The following is a 24,747-nucleotide window of genomic DNA, read 5'->3' as shown; positions in this document are numbered from 1 at the left end:
TTCCATGAATAATTCCTTTAGAATGGTGATTGTACATACAAACTCCTGATAGCAGAGAAATACTTTAATCCCGTCATGCTTTGCTGGAGAGATGATTTTACTACAACTGTGTTAATCTCATTAAGTACTGTTTATTAAAAACAGAGTAAGGGGCTTCAACTGCAATCTCCTTTCTGCTATTCGGCTTGAAGACTGCTGTGTAGGAAACACCAGTGAATTTACCTGCAAAGCTTGCAGACCCCTGACTTCTCCTCTTCTCAGAAAACAGGAGCTTATTTTGCAAAGGTGACAAATCTGGGTGAGCTCTACAAGAATGCAGCATCTCTTCTCCCTGTTTAGTACTTCTCCTGCCCTCTACCGAGAGAGCCTTGATGGAAAGGGGCCACAGCCCCTCCCCTCCTGCCATGGGAAGGAGCAAAGTTACTTTGTGGGGCATCCTTTTGTGGACTGAGCACTTCATAGCCTCTTTAGGAGCAATTATGGCAATGGGTCATGTCACATCCTAGCTAGATGATTGGCACCTGGACCAAAAGGAGTTTAAAGCACGCTACTATTGAAAAAAAAAGTAATCTTTCTTTCCCAGGTATTTCTATGAGTATTCAGATTACAAACAAGCATGCCCAACAAATCCATTGATTCTGCTTCCTCTAGATTCAGGCAATACTCTGTCTTCTTTCTAGCACAACTCAACCCACCTACCATCTTTAAACAAAATTCTTAATTGACCCAAATCACCAGGTTTTATAACCATCATATGCTTTAATATGAAAGTGATGGTAACCCAGACAACATCTCTTCTACATCTCTTGAGCATTGTATTAAGAAGGGCGTTTTTATCTGAGCATTCTCAAAGTATATCCATATACTTCTCAGAGGTACTAGGGATGCTCAAAACTATACCCTGTCAAAACTATATATAACTTGCTTCACGGTCAAGGCATTTTTTCTGGAGTAAAAGAGATGAATTCTAAGACCTACATTTAAAAACTTTGTCTAAATCTACCTCTGAAGTCAGAGCTGTGCAGTCACGAGAGCTCACTCCCTCCTTGCCGAAGTGCCAGAGCTAACCACACCGGTATGTTTTCAGCAGAAGGTAAGAGATGCAGAGTTGCATGAAAGACAGAAAGACTGCAAGCAACAACCACAACAGCCTAGCTGTATTTTTATATACCATAAAAGATGTGGTTTGGATCCTGTATAAATCTCTGGAATAGTTCTTATTTTACATATTCTTTCTATAAACACATATTATAAAACACATGAAATCTTTTCTATAAAAGGTATTTTATACTAAACAATATAATTCTTACTTATCTTCACTTTTTTCAATTTTTTCAATGTGAAAATTCTAAATAAAGCCTTCTGCCAAATCTGTATTTTTCCTTTATCTGTCATAAAAACATTTACACACAAAAACTAAATAAAGGTGTTTTTTCATGTTAGCATTTTCTCCTCGTATAAATATCTGAGTTGAGAGAAAAAAATGGAAGCACTTGAAAAAGGCTTTCTTCATGAAGAAAATGGGATAAAATAAAAATTCACATTATGTCATCCATTTTAAACAAAGTATATTCTTCACATTATTTTTCTTGAACCTCACCATTTAACTACTACTTTTATGTGTTACAGAATTATATACTTACCTTTTGTTTTAGGATATTATAAAGGTACAAGAGAACAATCCTTGGTATTCTCAGTATAGTAATTAAAAATGAGCCTTTTACAACAGTTCCTAGATGATAGCAGAAAAGAATTGAAATGGAAGACAGGACTGGGTGACGTGGTGGGCTATTTTTGTTTCTAGAAAGAAAAACAACATTTTAAAATGTTTTGGAAACTTATTTAAGGAGATATGCATAGTATCATTTTAGTATTTGGAGATTTAAGCATTTAAGCTGGTATACCCTTTCACACATAAAACTACTCCAATTTTCCTTCTGACTTCATCTGAACGTTCACCTTAGTACAAAGCAAAGTAGCCAAGTTTATAACTTTTATTAGATTTGTTTAATTCTTAAGCAATGAATATTTTTATATATTCACTAGTGGAAAAAATATCTAGAAAAAAAATCTATGGAAAAGAACAGAAGAGAACAACATCTGAGAATATTTCTTCAAATATCTCCCTCCAGTTTCTGTCACTTTTATCCTCTCAATCTTTTATTTGACTGTCTTTTCTGCAAGATTTTAGTCTGAAGGAATTAATTCACTATTTCTGCTTTAGTGGTAAAGCTAAAAACAGAAAAAATATGACAAGATCTCTTGTACAAAACTGAGATCTAGTGTCTACTTCCGCTGTTGCAACTTGACTAAATTTTGTTCAGATAATTAATGCTTTTTATTTTTCACTGAACAGGTTTTGTTTTAAAATGGAACACAGAAGAAAGGAATTTCAAATGTATGTTTAACATTATAATTTGGCCTAAAAATCTTTTAATTCCCCTGCAATCTGTGTCGTTTTGGGGAAATAATGTATTTCCCAAATTTCAAATGGAAAGAGAAAAAGTTAACCTCATACGACTGGCCTAAGAATCCCAAATACAGGTTTTATTTCCTTGCTTCCTTTATAGAGTTCAGTTTAATGTCAATCATTTACAGAGAATAGTATGACACAGCTCTCAAGAATTTATATGAAATCCAGGAAATGAACTTAAAGCCATTCCCCAACCCCTCTTCAAACACTGCAAGAAAAAAAAAAAATCAATTAGAGTAACACCATAAATACTTAAAAAAATATTTCAGAGTGTTCAAAAAGAAACAACAACAAAACCACCAATGATTAAGAGTCACAAACTATCCATCTGTAATGCAACTGTATGCAATAGTCCCAACCCTGAAAAATTTACTCAAGCAACAGAAACAGTGGTTAAGTAAAGATTCAGACATCATAAATACGATGTCCTATTTTCATAAGTGATTCCTTCAAAACATCTGTTACCTTGAAAAATTAATAGTTTGCAGAAGAAGCTAAAAAATAAAAAGGAAGTGATAAGAGAGAGTGACTGGTTGGGGCTAAACATCTACAAATATATTTTTGTTATATAAATACTTTTTAATTAAGTCTTCATATACACTACTTTATGATGGGTACCACAGTTCTGCAAGAATCCTGAAGGTATCACTGCAGTTCATTTAAAACACTAACTGCAGTTATATTTAAATATGTGAATATACCACATTATTTCAAATAGGAAATTCCAGCAATGCAGTTGCTGCATTTATTATTTTTGGTCTCACAACTAGAGGAACTGCTTGGGGATACTGAAATTTTATAATAAGTCTTTTTTTTTTTTTTTTCCAAGTTATCAGATTTCCATGTTGGAAACACGTACATCTCAATATAGAAAAGTCACTGTATTCATATAGCACTAGTGTTTACTTTTCCCTTTTACACTGTCCTACACATTACAGCCTCAGTCTAATCTCAGAATATAAAAGATTAAGTTTCTGCAAGTTAAAAGGTAATCACGGCTGAGAAATAAAAAAAGGACAAAGTTTACTTGATAATTTACTTGCTACCAAGGAGAAGAATAAAGAATGGCTTTCATACTTTTAACAGGTCTGATTAATGAGCAAAAATCTCAGAATTTGAAGTTTAGATAAATTTCTACACATTTGGAAGCTCTTCCACGTCTTCTTTTCCTAGCATAGGAATTCTCACAAGGACAGAGTCTGACAAAGTTTCTTGCTTTGCTTCCAAACAGATTGGGAAAAGAACAAACTTTTTCCCTATAATTCTGGCTCAGGGAAGGACACATAGGAAAATAGCTAGCCAAATGTAACAACAGGTGATGATGCTTGTGATTAATCAAGTTCAAGGCTGGCTCAATTATCCACGTACACCCAAGTACCCTCTAGGATGAAGTTTCATCCAGCTTTTTACATTATGCCTGCAATCCTGAAACAACTTTAGCACAAGCATGCAGTCAGCCACATGCATAAGATTTTGTGGAAAGTTTGTATTGTTCAGTGAATTCTGTGCATGTAGGCTCTTGGCATGGACGCAGTGCCTCAACATATGCCAGGTATCAGGAAAACAGGAAGATTCCTGATAGGACTGGTTACAAGACTGATTAGGCTTGATTTCCCTCTTCAGTATTCCTATTTTATGTCACCAAGGGATTGCTTGATTTATACAGAACACTACCATTCCAAAATCCTGTGAATCGTCCTCGATACTACATCATCTTTTAATCACTTTATTTCTTCAAGTGCTGCCAACTGTCTTTATTTTCTTATGAGCTCTGTGATATTTGATATCTTTCTTAACACTTAGTTCCTCGGATTGAATGATCACACAAGCATTTCAACTTTAATTTTAAAACCACTTTTTTGTGTGATGAAAAAATGCCATCTAGACTCACCCAAAAGTCTTAGATATTTGAAAGAAAAAAAAAAAACACTTCTCCTTTTCAGAGCTGTGCTTATAGTTTTCTTAGTCCTGCCTCACCTTTTTCAAAGCTTGCCTAAAAAGAGATTTACTGTAGAATACTTCAAAAGCATTAACAAATGAATCATACATTCTCAAAGTAAATATGAATTCCAGTTTTTAAAGAAGTACTAAAAATTTCAAGATTTGTAACAGAAGAGACATTATCAGGCTAACAGAAAACTCTCAGACTGTACTTAAAATTGCCCTTTTAGCTGCTCTCAGCATCACAGGGACAGGTTTGACTACATGCATGCTGATAACCCTTTTCATGAGGTAGGTCAGTAGGGTAAAGGATGCTCATAAATGCTACAGATGTACTGGAAAAGGGGAGAGGAATCCTTTACAAATTTGGTCCTAGTTCATGTCTCAATGACTTTGGTGCAAATCCATAAATCTCGATTGTAAATCCATAAACCTTGGTTTACTGGGAGATATATTTCACCTCTTACTGCGTCTACTGGAAGTTCGTGGTGCTGAGCACCTTAGAGTCAGGTTGAAAACTCCAGTCCTGCAAATGCTTATACACTTCCTGATCATCAACACTATGCAGTGACATACACACAAGATTTAGTTATTGGAGAAGCTCAAACATGGACAGGACCGTGATCGCTGTGACATAGGTCAAGTTACCATACCACCCTCCTTTAATCCCAGGGAAAGGAAAAACCTCATCTCATCTAAAAGGCAAATACGTATATAACCCCTAAGCACACCAAGGTGAAAATAAACCCTCATGTAGGACAGCAATACTAACAAAGAATATATATATATATATTTAGATTGAGCCTTCTTCACAAGTCATAAAAAGTAACCATTTAATCTATTTTATTGAATTAATAAATTATTTCACGAATTCATGTTTCATCTAAAACCAAAGAAGGCAAAATTAATTTGTGGTGGTGGTACTGCAGGTCAAACGTACATTACCTGTAAAGCTGACCCAGCTAAAACAACCACCCTGCCCTCCCTGCTCACAACCCTGCCGCGGCTGCCAGCTGCACAGCACATGGCTGCGTGTGCTGTGGAAGGAGATTTCCGCAAGGAAAGGCCATGCCATTTCCTCGGAGCACTCAGAAGCCAAGAAGAAAGCATCTCTGCGAGGTATCATAAACAAACTCTTGTGACATGCCTTTGCAATGCTGCCCCAGGGAATACATTAAAAACACATAGCAGGCAAGGCCTGAATTTCTGGAACAGCTTGAGATAACCCCTGCCCTCGACAGTGTGACTGCTCTTGTAGCTCACCATCCTCTCCCTGTCCCTTCCCTGCTCTCTGCAGGTCTGTGCTGACAGCCTAAAGACCAGGAAGAGGGGTCACCACCACACCAAACCTGCATTTCCTTTTCCAAGCACAAGTCACTCAAAACAGTATGTTTAACCTGGCAAGCAAGTGGAGGGCTCAAAAGTAGCAGTACAAAAATGATTTCAATACAAGTGGGTGCAGGAACCTTCTGTACTCCACAGCCAGTTCCTGCAGCAGTAGAAAATAGCTGGAAAGCGGAAGACCCTGACAGAGCAGCAGAAGTCACCACAACAGCTTCTACAGCTGCTTCCCTGCTCTGTATGAAGATATGGACAGTGTCTTTACCTTGGGGATTTAGATGGTGTATTGTCCAAATATGCACTGCAGCATGCAAAACAGTAAAAGGCAGCAAAACTTATTTTCTTTCCTGTGTTTTCCCAAGCAAACAATCTAAAAGAACACAGTGCCTCAGCACTCAGCTGCCAAAGCTAAATCAATTGCTAAAGCTTGAAGAACATAAAATTTGCTTAGGAGAAAAGAGCAGCCAGCTACCCACGGAACCACAGACATGCTAGTTACTTGCACTCAGAACCTCAATAGGGAAAAAGGAGATGACTTGAACTGTGAGCTCCTCCCTTATCAGGTCCTTTCACAGCATGTAAAGTAGCAGTGTCACTCAGCAGGTCTTAACCTTTTGAAAAACAGCATTTTAGGTTTTGTCAGCACTCTTACTAGCACCTATTCTGTGGAACGGCTGTTGGCTGCGTAGAGGATCCTAGCACAGAATTCGTAATGCACATGTTAAACAGTGCCCTGCCCTGGATTTCTGAATAGAATGACTAAACATTGCTTAAAACAAGAATGGCCACTGGCTGTTACACCTTCCAGCTTTGCTGGTACAGCTGGAGCACTCCTGCATGCAGGCCCTGTGCTGCTGTCTCTGCTGGGCCTAGTAGAAACCATTTGGAAACCTTTTGGAAGGAGGCTTTTCTCAGAAACTGAAACATCCAGGGATATGTTCTAAAGAGCATCAACAGAAACCTGCTACCTAGGTGTTGGTGAAGCCCAAAGTCTCCCTTCCCTGATCCCCAATCCCAGTTGTCCCATGCTGCTTTGGCTGAAGCTCCCTGGGCCCTCTCCTGCGACACTTGAGTTTTTCACAGACGGAAACCCTCATTGCTGGGAGTAGAGGAACAGAGCAATGAGGGGAAGAAAGCTCATGAAATATTTATGGAGAAAAATGCTTTCCAGATACTACTCTTCCCATTGTCAAAAAAAAAAAAAAAAAAAGCCCAGCAACTGTGAGATTTAAATCTCCCTCACAGTGACAGGGTAGCACCACACAGGTGCATGAAACCAGTTTAGTTTAATCTTACAATATTTTAAATGTAAAAAGCAGTACAAATTATGATAAGTAAGGATTTTTCCTCCACCTTTACCTTTCAATGTAGTATAAAATTCAAGGAAGTTTCTTTACACATCTCAAAATTCTTAACAGGGCTGTTAAAGCATTTACGGTTAACTGAAAATATCTGCACAGAATAAAAAAAGTGGAGCAGACTAGGCACTTATGCAGTCAGAACTGGAAACCCAGAGCAGGGATGAACACTTAGGAAGAGGTCAAACGGCCGATGAATACATGAAATTACGGTAGGGCTATATATTACATCCCCATTTGGAGCTAATGCAGTCTCCTGGAAAAGGGTCAAATGCAGCCTTGTGCCTTATGAATGTCAATTTCATCAGAGTCAACAGTCTCTTGGCTTGTATCATGGCTCAATTTGGCCCAATAACTCAAGTGGTAGGGGGTGAGTCATATTAAGATCACTCACACTGTAAAATCAAGAGCTTGCAACAAGCAACACTATTTTATATTAAACTGGATTCCAAAATATTGGCATAAACTGCAGTTCATTTGAGACTACCTTACGTAGAAAGAGACTGAAAGTAAATGCTGCTAAATCCCCAGAACTATAAGGGGGCAATTCAGCACTTACCTGTTGAAGTAGCAAGTAACCACTGCCCCAGCAATTGTCATTTGCTGACAGGCAAGAATGAATTCACTAGTCCAGATAAGGCCAACGAAATGGTACCATGCCATGTAGCAAATTCCAGACAGAGCTCTGTATTCTACTTGTCCTTCTGAAGTGGTCTGTGCAGTACCTGGGATTGGGATTATATCACCATATTAATATAATTCATTAGAGAAGAACAAGTAAGTATGTATGTAACCTTTTTCTTAACATTTATTCAGTGAAATTATAAAAAAATAAGTTCAAGCGCTATTTATTTCTATCCACTCCAACAAAACCAAAGAGCCAAAATTTTGTAATTGAAATAGAATTTTGAAAAATAAAATCTTGCAAAAAGTAAAATCTTGGGTTTAAATTTGGTCTAAAGCAGAGCTGCCAATAAAGTCAAGAGGAGAAATATAAATCAGTAAAGATTTCTACGAAAACATTACTCAATATTTTAGTAATCAAACGCTTCAGAAGCATCCTAAAAAAAACTTTGTTTTCTTTATTCAAATTTGAAATAAACTCGTAGTTATGAAATGTTTTAGATTTTCTCTATAAGGAGCAAAAGAGAAAAAGTACATAGAAATATTAAGGATGTATAACATTGCAACAAAACAAAATTACTATTTTTATGACTACTACTAATTAGAACAATGGCAACTCAGTTTGCATTCTCTATACTTTGCAATCTTTGTGCAAAATACAGGCATATAAGGAAAGCCTCTCCAAACCCAGTGCCAATAACGCAGACGTCTGTATGGTAGTAAGTGCTCCAGAGTGACTACATTGAGGAACATTGAAAAACGCACTTATTCAAGCTAAATAAAATTGTTTCCACTTCCATTAATAACAAAGAATTCATTCCATACTCAAAAGATAGCTTTTCACAGAAGGTAGGAATAACTCAGGCAACTTAGCAATCAGACCTTTCCCTATATAATCCAATTTATGACACTTCACTTTCGAGTCTAGTCATGGAATAACTGTATCAGAACATTCATTCCTAGTGAAAGGTCTCTAGGTCCATAACCTGTGGTTGTTTTTTTAATGTTTTGATCTTGCTTTTTTTCGTTTTATTTTGCCAAGCCTTTACTCCATTAATCTTCAAGATATACATGATCACAGAATAAAATGATCTCTGGAGGTGAGTGGTTAAGAACTCCAACTGCTTGAAAGAAGAGACAGAATTGTCTTTTACTGCTGGAGCAGCATTCTAATGCCAGCACTAATGTGCACCATCTGCAAGTTCAAAAATACCACAGATAGTAAGCTATGAAGTGGTTCACTTAATTCTGTCCTATTTTCTACAACAACAGAGTTCATACTCAAGAATAGCTAGAAGTAGAAACAATAAAGATTTGTTTTCAGCCATCAGGTTTAGACAAGCTTTACAAGCCTTCACAACCCAAGTCCATTTGCCTGTAAATTATGAAAAATATTAATCCACCCCACAGCAGCACAGCAAAATTATTTTAAAGTGCTTTGAAAGGACCAAAAATCACTATGCAGGTGCATAATCGTTACTATGTGGTTAGCTTAAATATGTGTCTGTATTTAAAAAATTGAATTATTTTACTCCTACAACATTAGCACTATAAGAAACTCATCCCTCTTAGATGCTCAGAGACGAACTATTTGCTATTGAAAGGCATGGAAAAAAGAACAAGTCTATGAATAGATTTATAGCCTACAAACTAAGCATTCTTCCCACAGGTGAGCCAATCTTGTTCTCAGCACTCTTGTAATCAAGACTCGCATCCATCAACACAACACAGCTGGCCCTCAAGGAGGTGTTTGTAGGTACTGTAGGTATCAGGCTTGTTCAGCAAGGCAACCTTTGCTGAAGTGCAAACACAGACACATTTTTTAAGTATTTTGTTTTCTGAAAGGTTATCAATTTTAACTGAACAGCTAAACTCTTTGCAGTGCTGTAAGGCTGATCATTCCCAGAAATATTGCTGCTTCCATTATATTCAAATGCATTTTAAGTCTGTGAAATGCAAGATGCTTGCTGTTGTGAAAAAGCTATTACTCTTACCTCAGATCCCTTATCACAAACTCTCAGCCATTCTTCCCCATTCCCTGGCTCCTTGTTTTTAAGTTTGGATACAAAAGTCATTTATCCTTTTTAGATTTTTTGAGAATAGATTCATCTACCTTGGCACATTAAAACAAGCTATGTGCTATATCTTTCCTTCTTGTTCTGAATCCAAGGGGGGGGGGGGGGGGGGGGGGTTCATCGCCCTTGCTTCTTCCAGGGGCTCTAGACTGCCAGTTTCCTGCAGCACACCCAACTAATTCCCCCCAAATATGCTCATTAACCATAGCCTATAGCCTTTTCTGAGGAATTTGGTCAAACGATAGGTCAATAAAATGCAAGGTCTCCTACCTCCCCATTTCTATGCAGAGACATTATGCCGTTTGGTAGCAGAATTAATCATGTTTTCCAGCATACAATCTACCTGAACATTTCTTTTTCAAAAAAAAGGCACATATCTGGTTTTGCTTCTCTAGCTTTGTCATGAGGATTGGAAAATATCTGCTTTGTAAACTAATTCCTTTTGCTTTTTTCCAGCCTACTAAAATAACTACCTGCAGTAACAACAGCAATGGTTTTGTTTCCTGGCCAACCTTTCACACGGCAGTGTGTACAGCACTGTACCCTGCTGCACAGGTTTTGTTACCTCACAGGAATCTGTTTACCAATGTAAATATCTATGCCTGACTGATACCCTGTCTGCTGGGCCTACTGTGCATATACAATGTTGTCAACAGAACTCCATGCAATGCTGTTTTTCATGTCAGTCCTAGCAGCACAGATAAGCTTTAATGCTACCTTAGATAGGCTTATGAGAGAAGTATACGCCTTTTTCCTCATTACTCCACTTTGATCTTACTGTTCACGTAAACTAAACTTCCTCAACAAAGCCTTGAAATACATTTTTAATTTGTCAGCAGAACATTTTTCCTCCAACTACATACTCACAGCAGAGTGCTGAAAACGAATCCTTCTGGTGTACTATATATACACTCCTAGCGGTAAGGCTAACAAGTCAGTAGTAAAGAGCTTACAGAACTAGAGTCCTCCAGCTGAATCACCAAATCTGAAAACCTCTGATCAGTACAAATGTTTATCTGCTGCAAATACTTCAAAGCAGTGCTGTTAACAATGCAAACAATCACAAGTGTTTGCAGCAGGATTCGGAACAGTTCCTCCACCTGGCTGTGCACTGACTGCAGCGCGGTGCCATGCCGTGACATTGTACCAGCCAGCCCAGCAGTGCAACAACAGGAAAGGCAGCGTGCAAAGGCAGCATCACCAGCTACACTCTAGTATTCTAAGACTTGGGTTAGATGTTCTTGTTCGGCAGCAGCTGCTGCAAGTTTTTGCTGATGCCCAAAGCAGCAGGCTGTTTTAAAGGGATGAAAATTCCTGGGAAGTCTAGTTTAGCAATTTCATTATCAGAACAAAAAACCACTGCCCAGAAAATACCGAGAGCCTGTTTATCAGTTCCTGTTAACATGAAAATACAATGTGCTCTTCCCACTGCTAAGTGAGGAAAGGTTCTGGCAGCATGCACTGAATCTTCATGCGTCCTCCAACAGAATTTATTGTGTAATTTTATTTATTTATTTTTTCCATGTAGTGGTATTTACAGCAAAGCTAGCCAACTGTAATTGGAATGTCAAGGACCCTGCAAGCAATAGGTTTTTATTGTTGGTTTAGCTACTGAACAACTTTATATAGCAGTTCTATTGCTCTTGCCTGTAGGATGCACCTTCACTACAGGAAAATCTCACGCTGCCTTCTCATCCTGCATTACGTACACAGTATTAATGCCACCTGGACTTCACAGCTCCCGCATGCTAGAAAGCTGAAAGACATGTTTTGCTGTGCCAGACAGCCACTTAAGTTCTGCAATGAAACACCACACAAATTTGCAAACAATAAGACTCAACAACCCTAAGACATGACAGCTTTTCCAAAGCACAACTGAATTCCATTCCTACCCGGCTAATGGTTCTAACTGGTGCCACTGTTTGCGCTGTCTCAAAGTCTTGTGGAGTCTGGCATTCTTCCTAGATCTCTAGGTCTGGAATTCACTCGCTCTCTGCTGCTCTTACAGACTCTGAATTACTGAAGTAGTTAAGCAGGTGCCTACCTTAAAATGCATAAGTAGTCCCACTGATTTTAATAGGATTATCAACGGTTTTCAAGCCAGTCATGTGCATAAGTACCTTTCCAAGGGCACCTATAGGTTTCTATAGCTCCCAAGAAGTTAGTATCTTCTCAGAGTAACACTAACTTTTGGAGAGGATGTAAATAAGGTGCCTGTGTGGTCACATAAAGATCAGGTGCATCACAGCTCAAGCGAGAATCCAGTGCTCCAGAGCTGTAAGATGCAGAGACGCTATAAACATTATATAACTAGCGAAGATCCGAGAAAAATGTTAAGAACAGGTGCAGCACAGTAGCAAGTCAATTTCATTTGCCCATCTCTTTGTATTATACAAAAGACTCATGTCTTTATAAAAATTTCAGTTTCTCAGCTTTCTTAATATATTTCCATTTAAGATACAGAAAATTTAAGATCCATTTAAGATCCAGAAAATACGTGCATGAGAAAAAAAGTCAAAGTGTCATAAACAAGACAAAACCTATATTTTATGTAGTGAATGCTGGCTAAGCAGCTATTTGTCAACAGAGAAAACAAATTGTTCAAAGAGAGCAGATCCTGGGAGATCTTCAGAAAAGATCTGTGAGCTTTTGCAAAAAGTCCCCAGAATTCAAAAAACAAAAGAAATGTCTTCCATCTACACGCTGATTACAGAAAACAAGTAAAAAATACAAAGCTGGTCTGCCAATGTATTATTAGCCAAACAGTACAGTATATATATATATATATATTTATGGGATGCTTAAATTTTAGCTGTTCTAAAAAACCAAAGCAACCAGCTACCTTACTGTGATCTGCTTTAACAGTCAGCATTTTGAGGACTCATATCTGGGTTGAAAATTTGAAATAAAATTTATAGGAATTTTCTCAATATCAAATCTAGCCTAGAGATCATTATCCTCGTTTTGAACTACAAAAGAAATCTAAGCTGTGGTTTACTGGGTAGAGTACAGGACTGGAACAACTATCATACTACTTGCTGACACCGACCTTCTGTGTCGCCTCATCAAAACCCCTTGATCTGTGAGCCAGATAAAAACAATCCTTTATTACCTCCCCAGATCATTAAAAGGCTAAAACTGCCTTTGTTGTCTTCGAGCTCCTCTCAGGAGGAGTTGTTCTGTAATCAGAGCAGCTGTAAACAACTGAGCACATTCAGAAATAAACCTTTCCTACATTACTTTATCGGCACCTAGTGGGCACTGAGGCTGCTGCAGGTCATTTACATGTTACTTACGTAGAAACACCTAAGCCCCTGGACTTTGCCAAAAACTCAGTTTACATCTGTTGGGTAACAACAGCCAACATTTAACATAGACATCGTAATAAAAAGCATACTTGCAAACAAATGATAAAACCAATGGATTCAAGTTTTAATCAGGTAAATTAATGAAACTCGTAGAGTGCATTTTCCTACCTGCATTCACGCTTAGGCTGTAACTTAGAATTGGTACAGATCCTTTATCAGATACACATTCCCTTCTAAGCATTAACATGCTATCTATTAGCAGAAAACTCATACAGGGATTGACACCTACACTAAAAATATCCTGGCAGATCTCAGTTAAAACATATGTTTTACTAGACTCCCTACATGAGCAATATATTGATAGTTAAGTGCCTGAAAATGACCTTCCATTCTTACGCTGTATCTTCAAGAAATCAATTCTTTCAAAACGGAGAGCATGCTAGAAATTTCAACATTGCTCTACTATGCAGCAAGATTATGCTGCCTTCCGTACTGCCATTTGTATCTTGGAGCACTAGCATTCCTATTATGCTAGGGAAAAAAACAAAAAGTAAAATACCTCTGAGCCAAGAGATGTCTGCTGCACTATGAATGTCAGAGCAGGTCACAAGCTATTTGAATTCTGTTCTCCAATATGGCAGGAAAAAAAGGCTGAATGGAAATGTCTAGCAGAAAACAAAGAACATAACCAATACGGGAAAATGGCACAACATGGAAAAATCATAAAGTCTCTCAAAGGCAGTTTTCACTGTTTTTTATTTCCCTGTGAATACATGTGGAATTTGCTTTCAGATGTGATGTGCAACTCACTGTTTTCCTGCAAATCTGTAAAAGCCTCCAGGAAGTATCTGACTAGTTCCCCATCCGGCACTTATCATCAAGCTGTTTCTGTCATATAAGCTAAAATATTTCTACTCTTTTAATGATTTCTGCATTTCCAAAAGCTTTTCAATATGACAGACTCGGCTGGCATTTTCTAAATTTAGATTTAACAAGGGCAAGCTTCACATCCCTACGTGTGCTTATTAAGAGTACCAATGAATATTCTTGTGGGTAATGTGTCAGCTCAGATAAAAATCAAGAATGTAATATTTTTTCTAATAGTTCTTGTTAATTATATATTTAGCAAATCTGTGCGTTATCATTCATTTTATTTACCTGCTGCTATTTTTACTATAGTTAATGTCTATTTTAAATTGCTTCTGATCCAAGCAGGTGCACGAAATGAACAGTTGGTTGATAGCCCAGGAGATGCTCCTTTCAATAAAGGACTGGTCTGAACCAGTGAAAAGGTACCCCCACAAATACAGTTTGAAAATTACTGCCACCTAGCTGCTACGGGCAAAAATGGGATGAAGACTACAGAAAAGCTAAAAAGGTATGTCTAGCACACGATACTGTCTCTGTAATGGGAAAACCCAACTCAGAGGAGTGTGGAAAAGAAATATCCATGACCCTTAAAGCAAAGTGAATCTGTCTGACTATTTAGTCAGGCAGGAACCACTCACAAAGAGACTGCAGGCTGGACATCTGGCCTTGCTAGGTCAGACTGTTTTGTAGAAGCAGGTCATCAGGCAGACAGTGCTTCAAGCAGCAATTTCTGATGGACATGAGCTACTGGGAAAATGGTAGCTGAAACAGAGAGATCCTTGCAAACCTGCATAACTCTCCAAGGAAAAATGGACGGAAACAGATCCTGGTCTAGCCTAAGCAGTGGCTGACTGATGCACGATACCAGTATAGACTCAGACAGATGGTGTCTCATGTTGCAGGTGAAGTGGGTTTTGTACATTGCATGATTTAACAGGGTGAGACTGAGATGGAAGCAGTTGTCATGGGAGAGGAGTGAGGTGCCTGACCCACAGAGGTGGGGAATACTGCCAGTTTTGGCAAATGGGCTCAGCTACCGAAAAGTTAGAGGCTTTTCTGACCTTGGAGGGATCTGCAAGCCTGTGCAGAGGAGTTACTACAGCCACAGGCCCAAGAAGTGGTGAAAGCATATGACAAAATAAAACACAAGCGTTAAAAGAGCTTGGCTGCATTTGCTTCTCCACACACATAGGACCGCAAAGATTCAGGAAAACAAAAACAAACAAACAACAACAAAACACACAAGAATAACGAAAGCTTCCATGACAAACAGCTGTCACTGCCTGCATCAATTCCGTACAAACTCCAACCCACAGGACAACATCTGACTCCTAGCAGTCACTGTAGAAATTCAAAATGAAAAACAAACAAAAAAACCCAACACTCAAATCATAATGATTCCCACGGACAAAAGCTGATATCTGCATGAAGAGTTATTCCCAGAGCTACACACGACCAGCTTAGCATCCTTCCTTCAGGTGATGTTTCACAAAAGGATAACCTTCCCCTCCCTCAGACAGTGATGCTGTGCCAAGGGACAGCATCCAAGTTAGCTACGGTTCAGTCAGTGACAAATCGTATAGCGGAATGCCCCTCAGTAATACCATTTCCATACTCATAATCTGTTCTTCTTACACATCTTTCACAGTGTGATTGACTTTCTCTACAGAGCACCTCTTCTACAATTGCAAGAGCCTCTGGATTGATCCAAATACTACTGTACCAACCTAAATAATTACAGCAGTTGTCAATAAAGTACTGCTCTAAAACAATGTGCTGCCTCCACGACAACTGGGCATTGTTTATAGTCAGAGGAGATTAACAGGAGAGAGAAGACAACTTTTAATGCAGTTATGAAATGAGAATGTTACTTTCCTCATTTAAATACATAAAGCATATACATATCTACCACGATGTAATCATAAATTAAGTAACTGAGAAAGAACAAACCTAAAGCCCACATCTAGGAGCAAAAAACCTTTCTCCTGTAGTGCTGACACACAGAAATATAGCAATGTCAAAGACTGTAGCAAGAGTTAAAAAAAAAAAAAGAATAAAACGGCTAAATAACATTGCTAGCCCATATGTTGCATACTAACAGCAGAAGGTCACATATTTAAGAACTGAACTTAGAAAGCAGATAATATTCATCAAAAACATGGAAAGCATATACTTACCTGCAGTTCCTAAGCTTAGTAGTACAGCAACCCAGAATATCCAGAAGACAATCAGAATCAGAAAGGTCCAAAGTGGTTGGAAAAGGAGGAAAGGGATTCTGCTTATTATTTTACCAACAATCTGAAAGAGTGGTACAGTGAACTGAAGCTTCTTTCTTAGCACAAGTATAAGGGAAAGCAGAACAATCTGTTACAAAAAAAGAAAACAAAAAATAGTTGGTTTTTTTTCTTTCCTTAAGAGAAGTAGGAGTTGTTGTCATATGTGAAATTTATATTCCACAAACACTGTGCACTGGAAATGCTTTCTAAGACACTGCCTATATTATCAAGGAGCCTGTGAATTAAAATCTTTAGTTTCATGAAATTAAATCTATGAAGTGTTACTATTGCTGCTTTAAAAAAAATAAGACTCAAAAAACTGCAGTTCACCCAATGGAAACAGTCTGTTTTGCTTTACAGCAACAAACATAAATGTATGTTTCGTGCTACACTTTCAGATATTCTGTATGTCATGAACATGTAAACTTCCTTCCTACTCAAGTCAGCTTGCCACCATTCACAATGGCAGGAGGTCCAGTCCTTTTCTGCAGAAAGTAACTGTAGCAAAACTAAATTGATTTAAGAGCTCTGTATACACTGAAGCAAAGCAGACATAAGATGAAACCTCCATTTAAATAATTCAGTTTTCCCAAAGTACAAAAACAAATTCAAAAAACAACAACAAGGTGTAAACACCACACCTCACAAGTTTTTTGTATTTGACAAGGAACTATGAACTACATTTAAAAGACAGGCTGGAATTCATAAAATAATAAATGCAACCAGTGGCAGTTGCTTCACCAGTTTTCTTGCCTGTTCTACAAAGATGCCACCAGCCATGAGAGAAGAACAATCTGCAGCAGACGTTCCCACTGTCCTATGAATGAAAGTCAGTTGCATACAAATAGACCTTCTCTTACCCTTTTGTTATCAACAGAAGTTAAAAGGTAAGTTCATAACTTACAGAGGATATGAAAAAAATCTGATCTGTAACATTTATATTTTCACTATAAACTCTTAGACTGTTCATATCCAGTGAATCCTAGTCTATGGACCTGCTTTAAGAAAACAGAAATACAAACATTTTGACAAATGTCTCATCAACTACAAACTGTACACTTGTATTGAACAATGACTCCTCTAACACTGCAACATCAGAGTGAAAAAAATGTCTTTAAAAGTTGAAGGCCAGAGTCAGGTTTTCTGTTGGAAAACAAGGTCAGTGAGAGAAAAGCAGAATTTAACCCTGTAACTTGAGGCCTACACACTGCTGCCTATGCTTCACCTACCCCTTTCATTTTCTGAAAGAGCCACCCCTCTCTACTTCTGACACGGTGGGCTGAATGCACAGATCTCATTCACGAGGAGCCAGAGCCTCTCTGTTCACTTGCCATGGTTCTCCAACTAGCTGATGCACAGAAGAATGGGGATGGAACGTTAACTCCTGCATTTCTACAAAACTGGTGCTAATGCTGCTTATACAAGTGTGACACAGCCCTGTGATGAAAAATGAAATTCACAGTGAAGATATAAAACTGTTTAAATGACTGTAAGCAGATCTCATCATTGATTCTCCTTTTCAAATTTGAAATGGATGAGGAATTATTCTTATTGCTGCAGAACCCCTGTAGTTCAAATTTTTTAGTTACAGCCTCCATCACTGCTTACTGTAAACTACTACTTACTGTAATTATTGTAGAGAAGATAGCGTATCCAAGTAGAAATTTTACATTCTCCTTTTCTGTTTCCAGTTCAGTGCTGGGATCATTTCTGTAGTCATAGTAGAGCCACCAGAGGACACCTGAGACAACTGCAGCAAACAAGCAGTGTGAAGGTGGGCAGTGCTCCCCAGGCTGCAGCATGCAGCCTCCCACCTCCCTCCTGATCCCCTCACCCTTCTGCCTACACGCAGCTCCACTCAGGAGCCGTCATGTACGAGAGGTACAGTATCCATGATCACAAAGAAAATTCACATCATGGTCTGTTAGTCTGAGGTACAAACCCAGAAGAAGGAGCTAGACTAAAACTCAGCCATATAATTTTGTTGAGGAAATAAGAAGCTAACTGTTATGGAATGACAAGCATTAGCTGGACACATTCCTACAGTTCTCCCTTTCCAAAGCAGGCAATATAAAATTTCACTAAACTTTCTGTGAAACAGCAGCATTTTCGTAACCGCGCTCATCTGCCAAAAGAAATGTCATTTCCAGGCATCTATAAATAACTAAATCTTATCATCACCCCAACACTCAGCAGCTGGAACAGCACAGCCAGATGTTGGCACCCCAAGGCAAGCAGGACTCAGTTTGGAAATGGCTGGGGTAAGCTTAAGGTTACTGAGGAGGGCCATGGAGAAAAGGGACAGCTGTTTGTTCAGCTGTCTCTCCTTCAGGTTAGTGAGATGAGTGCTTTAACTACGCATACACTAAAAGGTAAATATACTTACATAACAACCCAAACACAACCAACGCAATCAAAGTATGGACCAGAAGTGTCCGAATGAATCTGAAGGTTAAAACCACTATAAAACAGAAAGCTGAAAAATACACAAAGTTTATTATTAGTGTTACCAACCATTTAACTTAACTCTTATTTATGTTATAGTTAAGTTTAAGGTTCTTGTAGAATTTGGGCTTTTACTTTTAAAGGGTGGTCTCGAAAGCAACAGCATGTACTGAAGTTGGTTAACTTTTTAACATTTAAAACAGTTATCTATAACTTTCTAATAAAGAGTTTATAACTGAAATATTTCACCTTGGGAATAATTGGCTATTCAGTAATATTTTGTATAAAGACTAAAGTTAAAATCAAAATATTAAAGCTAATGCTATTATTCTTTTTATCAACAGTTTCTTAGTCCCATGAAAAAAGGTATATGATCATATCCAGGAACACAGAATCTGCTGTTTGCTAGCACTGAATTTCACCAGTCTATGCCTCCTGATAAGAAACAAGAACTCTTCCTTGAAAACAACTCTGCCCAGAAAATGTAAAAAAGGTCAGTACTTTTAAATAAAAAACTATAAAGGTCATAGAAACATTTTAAACCTCACATTCTAATTGAATATTATTCACTTTTTATTTATAACCTCATTTTTTGTTTGTAACCTTACCTAGTGCAAGGACACTCAGTCCTATCACAGTATCTCTTCCTGCCAATATTCCACTCAGAATTCGGTGAAAAACATCCATTTCATTAACCATACTTATTAAGACAGATGCATATTTGGAATAGCATTCAGGATGTTGTGGAACACACCGATTAAATAATGGAAAAGATTTACTGGAAGGTTAAAAAAAAAAAAAGATGATGAAAAATGTTTTCATTACTGGACAAACAGTTTCAAACTCACAGCAATCTATTCCACTGCTCCCTTTCAAGCCCTCTGCAGTGCCCTTCCAGCAGCCTCAATACACTTTTGCAGCAGCATCCAGACAATCTGCAACCTACCAGTTATCCTCCCTGCCTGGGAGAAAACCTTACACACAGAGTCTGACACAACAGGACATTGGGCATGGGAGTGGTCTGTTACAAGTGGCCAGACAGTAGTTCTATGCTCCATCTGCAAAATAAACTCTTGGCAGCACCATGCCTGTGTTGCTGTGCTAGAACATCCATTCAAGACCAACCTGGAGAATTACTATCTCAATCACCATCAGCATGTAGCTCCTATCCTGTTTCTAATCTGGCTTTGTCTGCTTTGCTCCTATGTGTTTATGTAAAACCTAAACTCCTGCTAGCATGGCTGTAAACTATGTTGTTGTAGAGAATTCTAGACCATGAACATTTTGCATCATTTTGAGGATATTTAAGTATTCTCAAAGCTGCTCCAAAACAACGTTTGTAATGTATAATTAACACCACCTAATATTTACATATAAAATTATCTGGCTTTCAGAGCCAGCTTATTGAATTTATTTATCATCCTGTTTTGGCAAGGCCACACTACAACAAAGAGACATCCCTACCTAAAAAGGAGAGGTCTGTTCATCAGCACTTTACAGCTTCTCTGACTACCTTTGTTGCCACTGTGAAATGTTACTGTGTGAGATGTATATGGTAAGTTCCTTGCCAAATAAAGGAAGGCTTAAAAAGTCAAAGAAATAAGTAAAATATGCCATATTTTTCATCATTTTACATGCCTTCCTTTGATCCATTGTATAATGCTTTTATGTGTCTCCTGCTCTCTTCTGTGTTTTTTTTTCCCCTCTATTTGCTCTTGTTCAGAGCTGTAGAGGACTTAGCTCTGCAGACATGGAGATTCCAATTCTTTGCTGTATCTTCACGACAGCGGAATTGAAAATCATGGGTTTAAGGATTCTGACTCACTAATTTGTAACAAATTAAACAATACAACTAAACTGACATCTGTACTTTTTACATGCTGCAGAATGTTAGATGCTGACATCCACAGACCTGTGGTTCAAGCCAGTTGGCTGTGAAATGATTCTGACAGAAAATTTCTGGGTTCAGGATAACATGCCAGGTCCGAGAGCACAGCTTGTTTTCCTTGGCATTGAGGGAGAGAGCAAAAGTCTGTGCAGGAGATAAGCTGCTCCTCATGCGGAGTGCCCTGACCCTGATCTGGAGAGGAAACATCTCTAAAGGGTGGAGGGATGATGAGAATGCAGTCCTTGTTCATTCTGTGGGACAGGACACAGGCGTGTTCACAGGCACACACAGCAACAAAATTTGGATTATAAAGCATCATGTCAGCTACAAAATGCGAGGAACTAAGAACCCTTAAGAAGCTGTTTGGACTCAAGGGTGTTGTAAAGTACCCATTAATTCTTACCTTGGTGGAACTGGCAGTGTGGGACACAACTCAGCTGCCTTTGGATTTAGTGTGTAGCTGGAAACGTTCAGGTTGTAAACACAAAGACAAGAACCTAAGAAATAAGAGAAATGGTAGCTTAATATTAGTTACAATTCTGGAAAAAAATACATTAAGTTTTGTTCGCACTTCTGCTTTAATCCCTTAGAAGGCCATATTCATCACTGATATTCTTGTAGGAATGTAGATTAGAATTAGTTACCCATTAGAATTAATGGGTAAATCTACAGCAACCTCTACAGGATCTTTTGTCTTCTACACTTAACTTCAATTACCATTTACAGATCTTCCTTGAGGGCAGGCACACTGTTTGTTCCATAGCACAATACTTCAGCTTTAAACTCTTGATCCTTTAGACAACAGAAAAACCTAAACTGACACAAGCTACAATAGAATCAGGTCCCTCATAATTTAGAACAGAATATATGTCTATCCAGAAGCTTAATACTTTCTGGACTCTGCCTAAATAGTGCCAGGTACTCCGCTAATAACACTCTGCTCCATTATATAATGCTTCTAGGAGGGAAATGCTGGTTGCATTCAAGCCATTCAAAATGCAACACTGCCCTCTCCCTTGAGATGCATATGCAAGCAGTTTTAGCATGTGGATGGAATTTCATGCCATTTTATTAAGTTACATTGAAATTACTTACACAATATCACAGGTGTTTACAGCTTTCTGTACATAACCAAATGATGACAAAATATCCCAAAATGAAATTAAAACAAATGTTGTCAATTTAAATAGAAACGCTTGACAAAAACTCAACAAAACCAAAAAGAACGGAATTCTGACCTCCAATAAATATAGCCACTAGTATCTGTATGGTCTACAGTTGATGCATACACTGTGGAATAAGGGTTAGGCCTCAGGTTATTTTACTTACATGTTGGAAATGAATAAAGTGGAGCTGCCTCTTTTGCACAATAGCTACTTCTGCCATCATATTCATCTTGAACAGTAGAAAAATTTAAAAAAAATCTAGGTAAAATAGCAAATTTGGGGCTCAAAAAAGGTAACACTGCCTATGTATATCTGGAATTAATAATTCCACCATGGTTTTAACCAAATTTAAAAGAAGCATTTAGGCAAGTTTCTTAAATAGCATGTAAGCTCTGTTCACATACAGGCATCCCCAACAAACCAATTTAGTTCATTCTCAGCAGCCAGTTTTCTGCTGGATAATCTCAGCATCGTGCAGGAACGAATCAACAGCTTTCAAATTTGCATAAGAGAGCTGTAACAATTCTAGAAACTATGGCTCTGAAATAAAGCAGAGACGAGGTTTTATTTTCTGTTGCCATGGACTGCTCAGGAAATTAATGGTAAGAAATGACTCCCTAGCGTAGCAAATAGAAGAATAATAAAGTGAAAGCTTCTCAACTGTTCTACAGATACATTAGATACTCATATTCCCTGTTGCACACCATTGTTCCTTGCAAAACTCTGGAGGTCTTCCAAAGAGTTGAGCTGCTCTTGTGGACAACTAGACACGCACAAGGAAACTGAACTGATTTTGAGGCTTTGCATTTCCAGGCTGCATGAATTCAGAAAGAACACATACCTAGAAAGACAAAAAGATCCTCGTTTCAAAAAACAAGCTTTCTGGTTTTCATAGGTTTAAATTCTGAGTCTTCTTTCCATCTTTTTAAAGTGCTACAAAGCAGATGAAACTTTTTCCACATACAATGAAAAAAAATGGAGTTTGAAGGCTAAAGTTAAGAAGCAATTTGAGAATATGCTATATTTTTACATTTCATTTTAGGTTCTTAAATGTGATCAGAAACTTCCAAGGTGGGTGCCGCTCTACAAGTGTTCTCTTGCACAGCAGTCAACAGAATGACTGGCAACTTCAGCTTTTTTTAAACTTCCATAAATTCAAACATTTGTCTGTGTAGAATGACTGCTGGTCTGTCTGAAGTCCTATTTAAGACCCTATCTAAGAAAAAAATCGGTATAAAGCATAATGATGTAGTACCTTTCCAAATTCCATCTTAAATTTTTAGTTTCCTTCACCATTTTGCACAATTCTTACACCTTATTTGCCTTTAAATTTAAGCATGTATTTATATATGTATGAAAATGATCGACAACTAGATGATGTATATCGTATGAAGTTATGCTCACTTCTCAAACATTAGATTTATTTAAACATTATCTGATGTACTTACTTTTTATTAGTCATGTCCTGTCCAGAAAGGGGTGCCCCTTTTACAGGAGTGTTCTTCCTACCACATATGTTCCCAAAGCTGTCATATCCAAGCACAAGTCTTTCTGCCGCACCAGCCATCACAGCATAGCCAGTTATAAACATCTATTAAAACATTTTTTTCATGTGAAATCACGCTATAATAGTCTTTCCCTCCCATTCAATAAATATTTCTTTTAACACATGCATTTTTGTCTTGTGAAGGCAAACAGTTAAATCTGAATTTCACCCCTCTGGACAAGGCCAGAGCAAGTCATATGGACAAGTTTAGCCCTGTTGTCTCCTTAGACCCTTCCTTTATCTTGCAGAAAGCGGACAGTACACAAATTAATTTAGCAGAACATCACAGGCAAAGAAAGACAGGGGCTCAGATTAAAATGATTGGAAAGAAGTAGCAAGGTGCTAAATCCTGCCTCTGCCAAAGTTCCTGTGTGTCCCTGGGCAAGGTCACTCAGGTGGTAATTTTCCATATGTAGCCACTGCTTCTCATATTTCAGAGTGCCGTTCAAGACACACCTGGGCACTATATCTGCTGAAATGTTGAGACATTGCAGCTGCTATTGAGGTGTATTTTAAAAACAAAGAATAATTAAAATTCAGGTTATCTTAAATTTCAGCAAGGTGCATTCTTTACCACATGTGAAAAACCTCAAGAGAACTACATTGCGAACTTAGGTGTCACTGCACTGAGCTTTAGGATGCTCTGTCGCTAAGCACCTCTGCTACCTGAGTAGCAGCAACACTTCATCAACGTAAGATGCTCTGCCTAGGAATGCAGCATATACCTGCTCGTGTACCCCATGAGGGCCAAAATGCCCTTTGAAGAGAACCTTTCTAAGTGCCAAGAAGCAGTAATTCTGTGAAGTCTTGAGCATTTTACCCAACAACTTATTTACAGCTCTCCAGCTGAGGAACTTGGTGATTTAATCATCTCCTCTGTCCCATGGGGTGTAAAACACATTTCGCATATATCAAGGACAAAACAGTTGGCTCTATGGCTGCACGCAAATTGTTGGCAGCAGCAAGTCTGCTCTGTCCCTCATTAACCACTGCTACTTCGCATAGAGTAGCTGAATATCAGCTGTGCTGGGGAGAGATGGCACGTATCAGATCCAGCGCAACTGCTTTATTAGTTAAGGTTTAGCGCCTTTGTTATTCTACTTTTAGCACTCCTGACTGAAGACAGGATCTGGGCAGAAACTTAGTCTCATACACAAACAAGTAAATGTGTCTCCTTAGTCCTCAGTGTAGTCTCATTTGTGCTTATGGGTTTGCACTGTAACTATTTAAATAATACTATTTAAATTATGCTCACATGTTAAGGTTGTCTTAACATGGAGAACTTTGTAGAGACTCCATAATTAAAGTTGGCATACTACTTGTGTGTGTGATGCTTGTTACAGTAACAAGTTATTTTCAGATCCAGTTATTTACAAAGCAAATACCTGTTAAAAATCTTTTGTGGTTTTTTTTTTTTTCAGGAGAAAAAGAAAAAA

At 38.1% G+C, this 24,747-nt stretch overlaps 1 protein-coding gene across 5 annotated transcripts in view; it reads right to left on the bottom strand.

Moving 5' to 3' along the window:
* SLC44A3 (solute carrier family 44 member 3) overlaps nucleotides 1-24,747 on the bottom strand; it is a 116,920-nt gene that overhangs the window by 14,430 nt on the left and 77,743 nt on the right. For all 5 annotated transcript variants that reach the window (XM_048067265.2, XM_048067262.2, XM_067001616.1 and 2 more), the window contains exons 3-11: nucleotides 23,214-23,356; nucleotides 22,470-22,606; nucleotides 21,003-21,096; nucleotides 19,320-19,489; nucleotides 18,653-18,742; nucleotides 17,892-18,016; nucleotides 16,168-16,354; nucleotides 7,673-7,838; nucleotides 1,644-1,800 (exon numbers count right to left, since the gene is read on the bottom strand). In XM_048067265.2, coding sequence (XP_047923222.1) covers nucleotides 1,644-1,800; nucleotides 7,673-7,838; nucleotides 16,168-16,354; nucleotides 17,892-18,016; nucleotides 18,653-18,742; nucleotides 19,320-19,489; nucleotides 21,003-21,096; nucleotides 22,470-22,606; nucleotides 23,214-23,356 — 1,269 coding nt within the window. The remainder of the gene's footprint in view (nucleotides 1-1,643; nucleotides 1,801-7,672; nucleotides 7,839-16,167; nucleotides 16,355-17,891; nucleotides 18,017-18,652; nucleotides 18,743-19,319; nucleotides 19,490-21,002; nucleotides 21,097-22,469; nucleotides 22,607-23,213; nucleotides 23,357-24,747) is intronic.

Source organism: Anser cygnoides, chromosome 8, assembly GCF_040182565.1.
Source record: "Anser cygnoides isolate HZ-2024a breed goose chromosome 8, Taihu_goose_T2T_genome, whole genome shotgun sequence".
In the NCBI taxonomy this organism is placed as follows: domain Eukaryota; kingdom Metazoa; phylum Chordata; class Aves; order Anseriformes; family Anatidae; genus Anser; species Anser cygnoides.
Note: the sequence above shows the minus strand (reverse complement) of the source record. Positions and strands in the feature narration are given on the sequence as shown.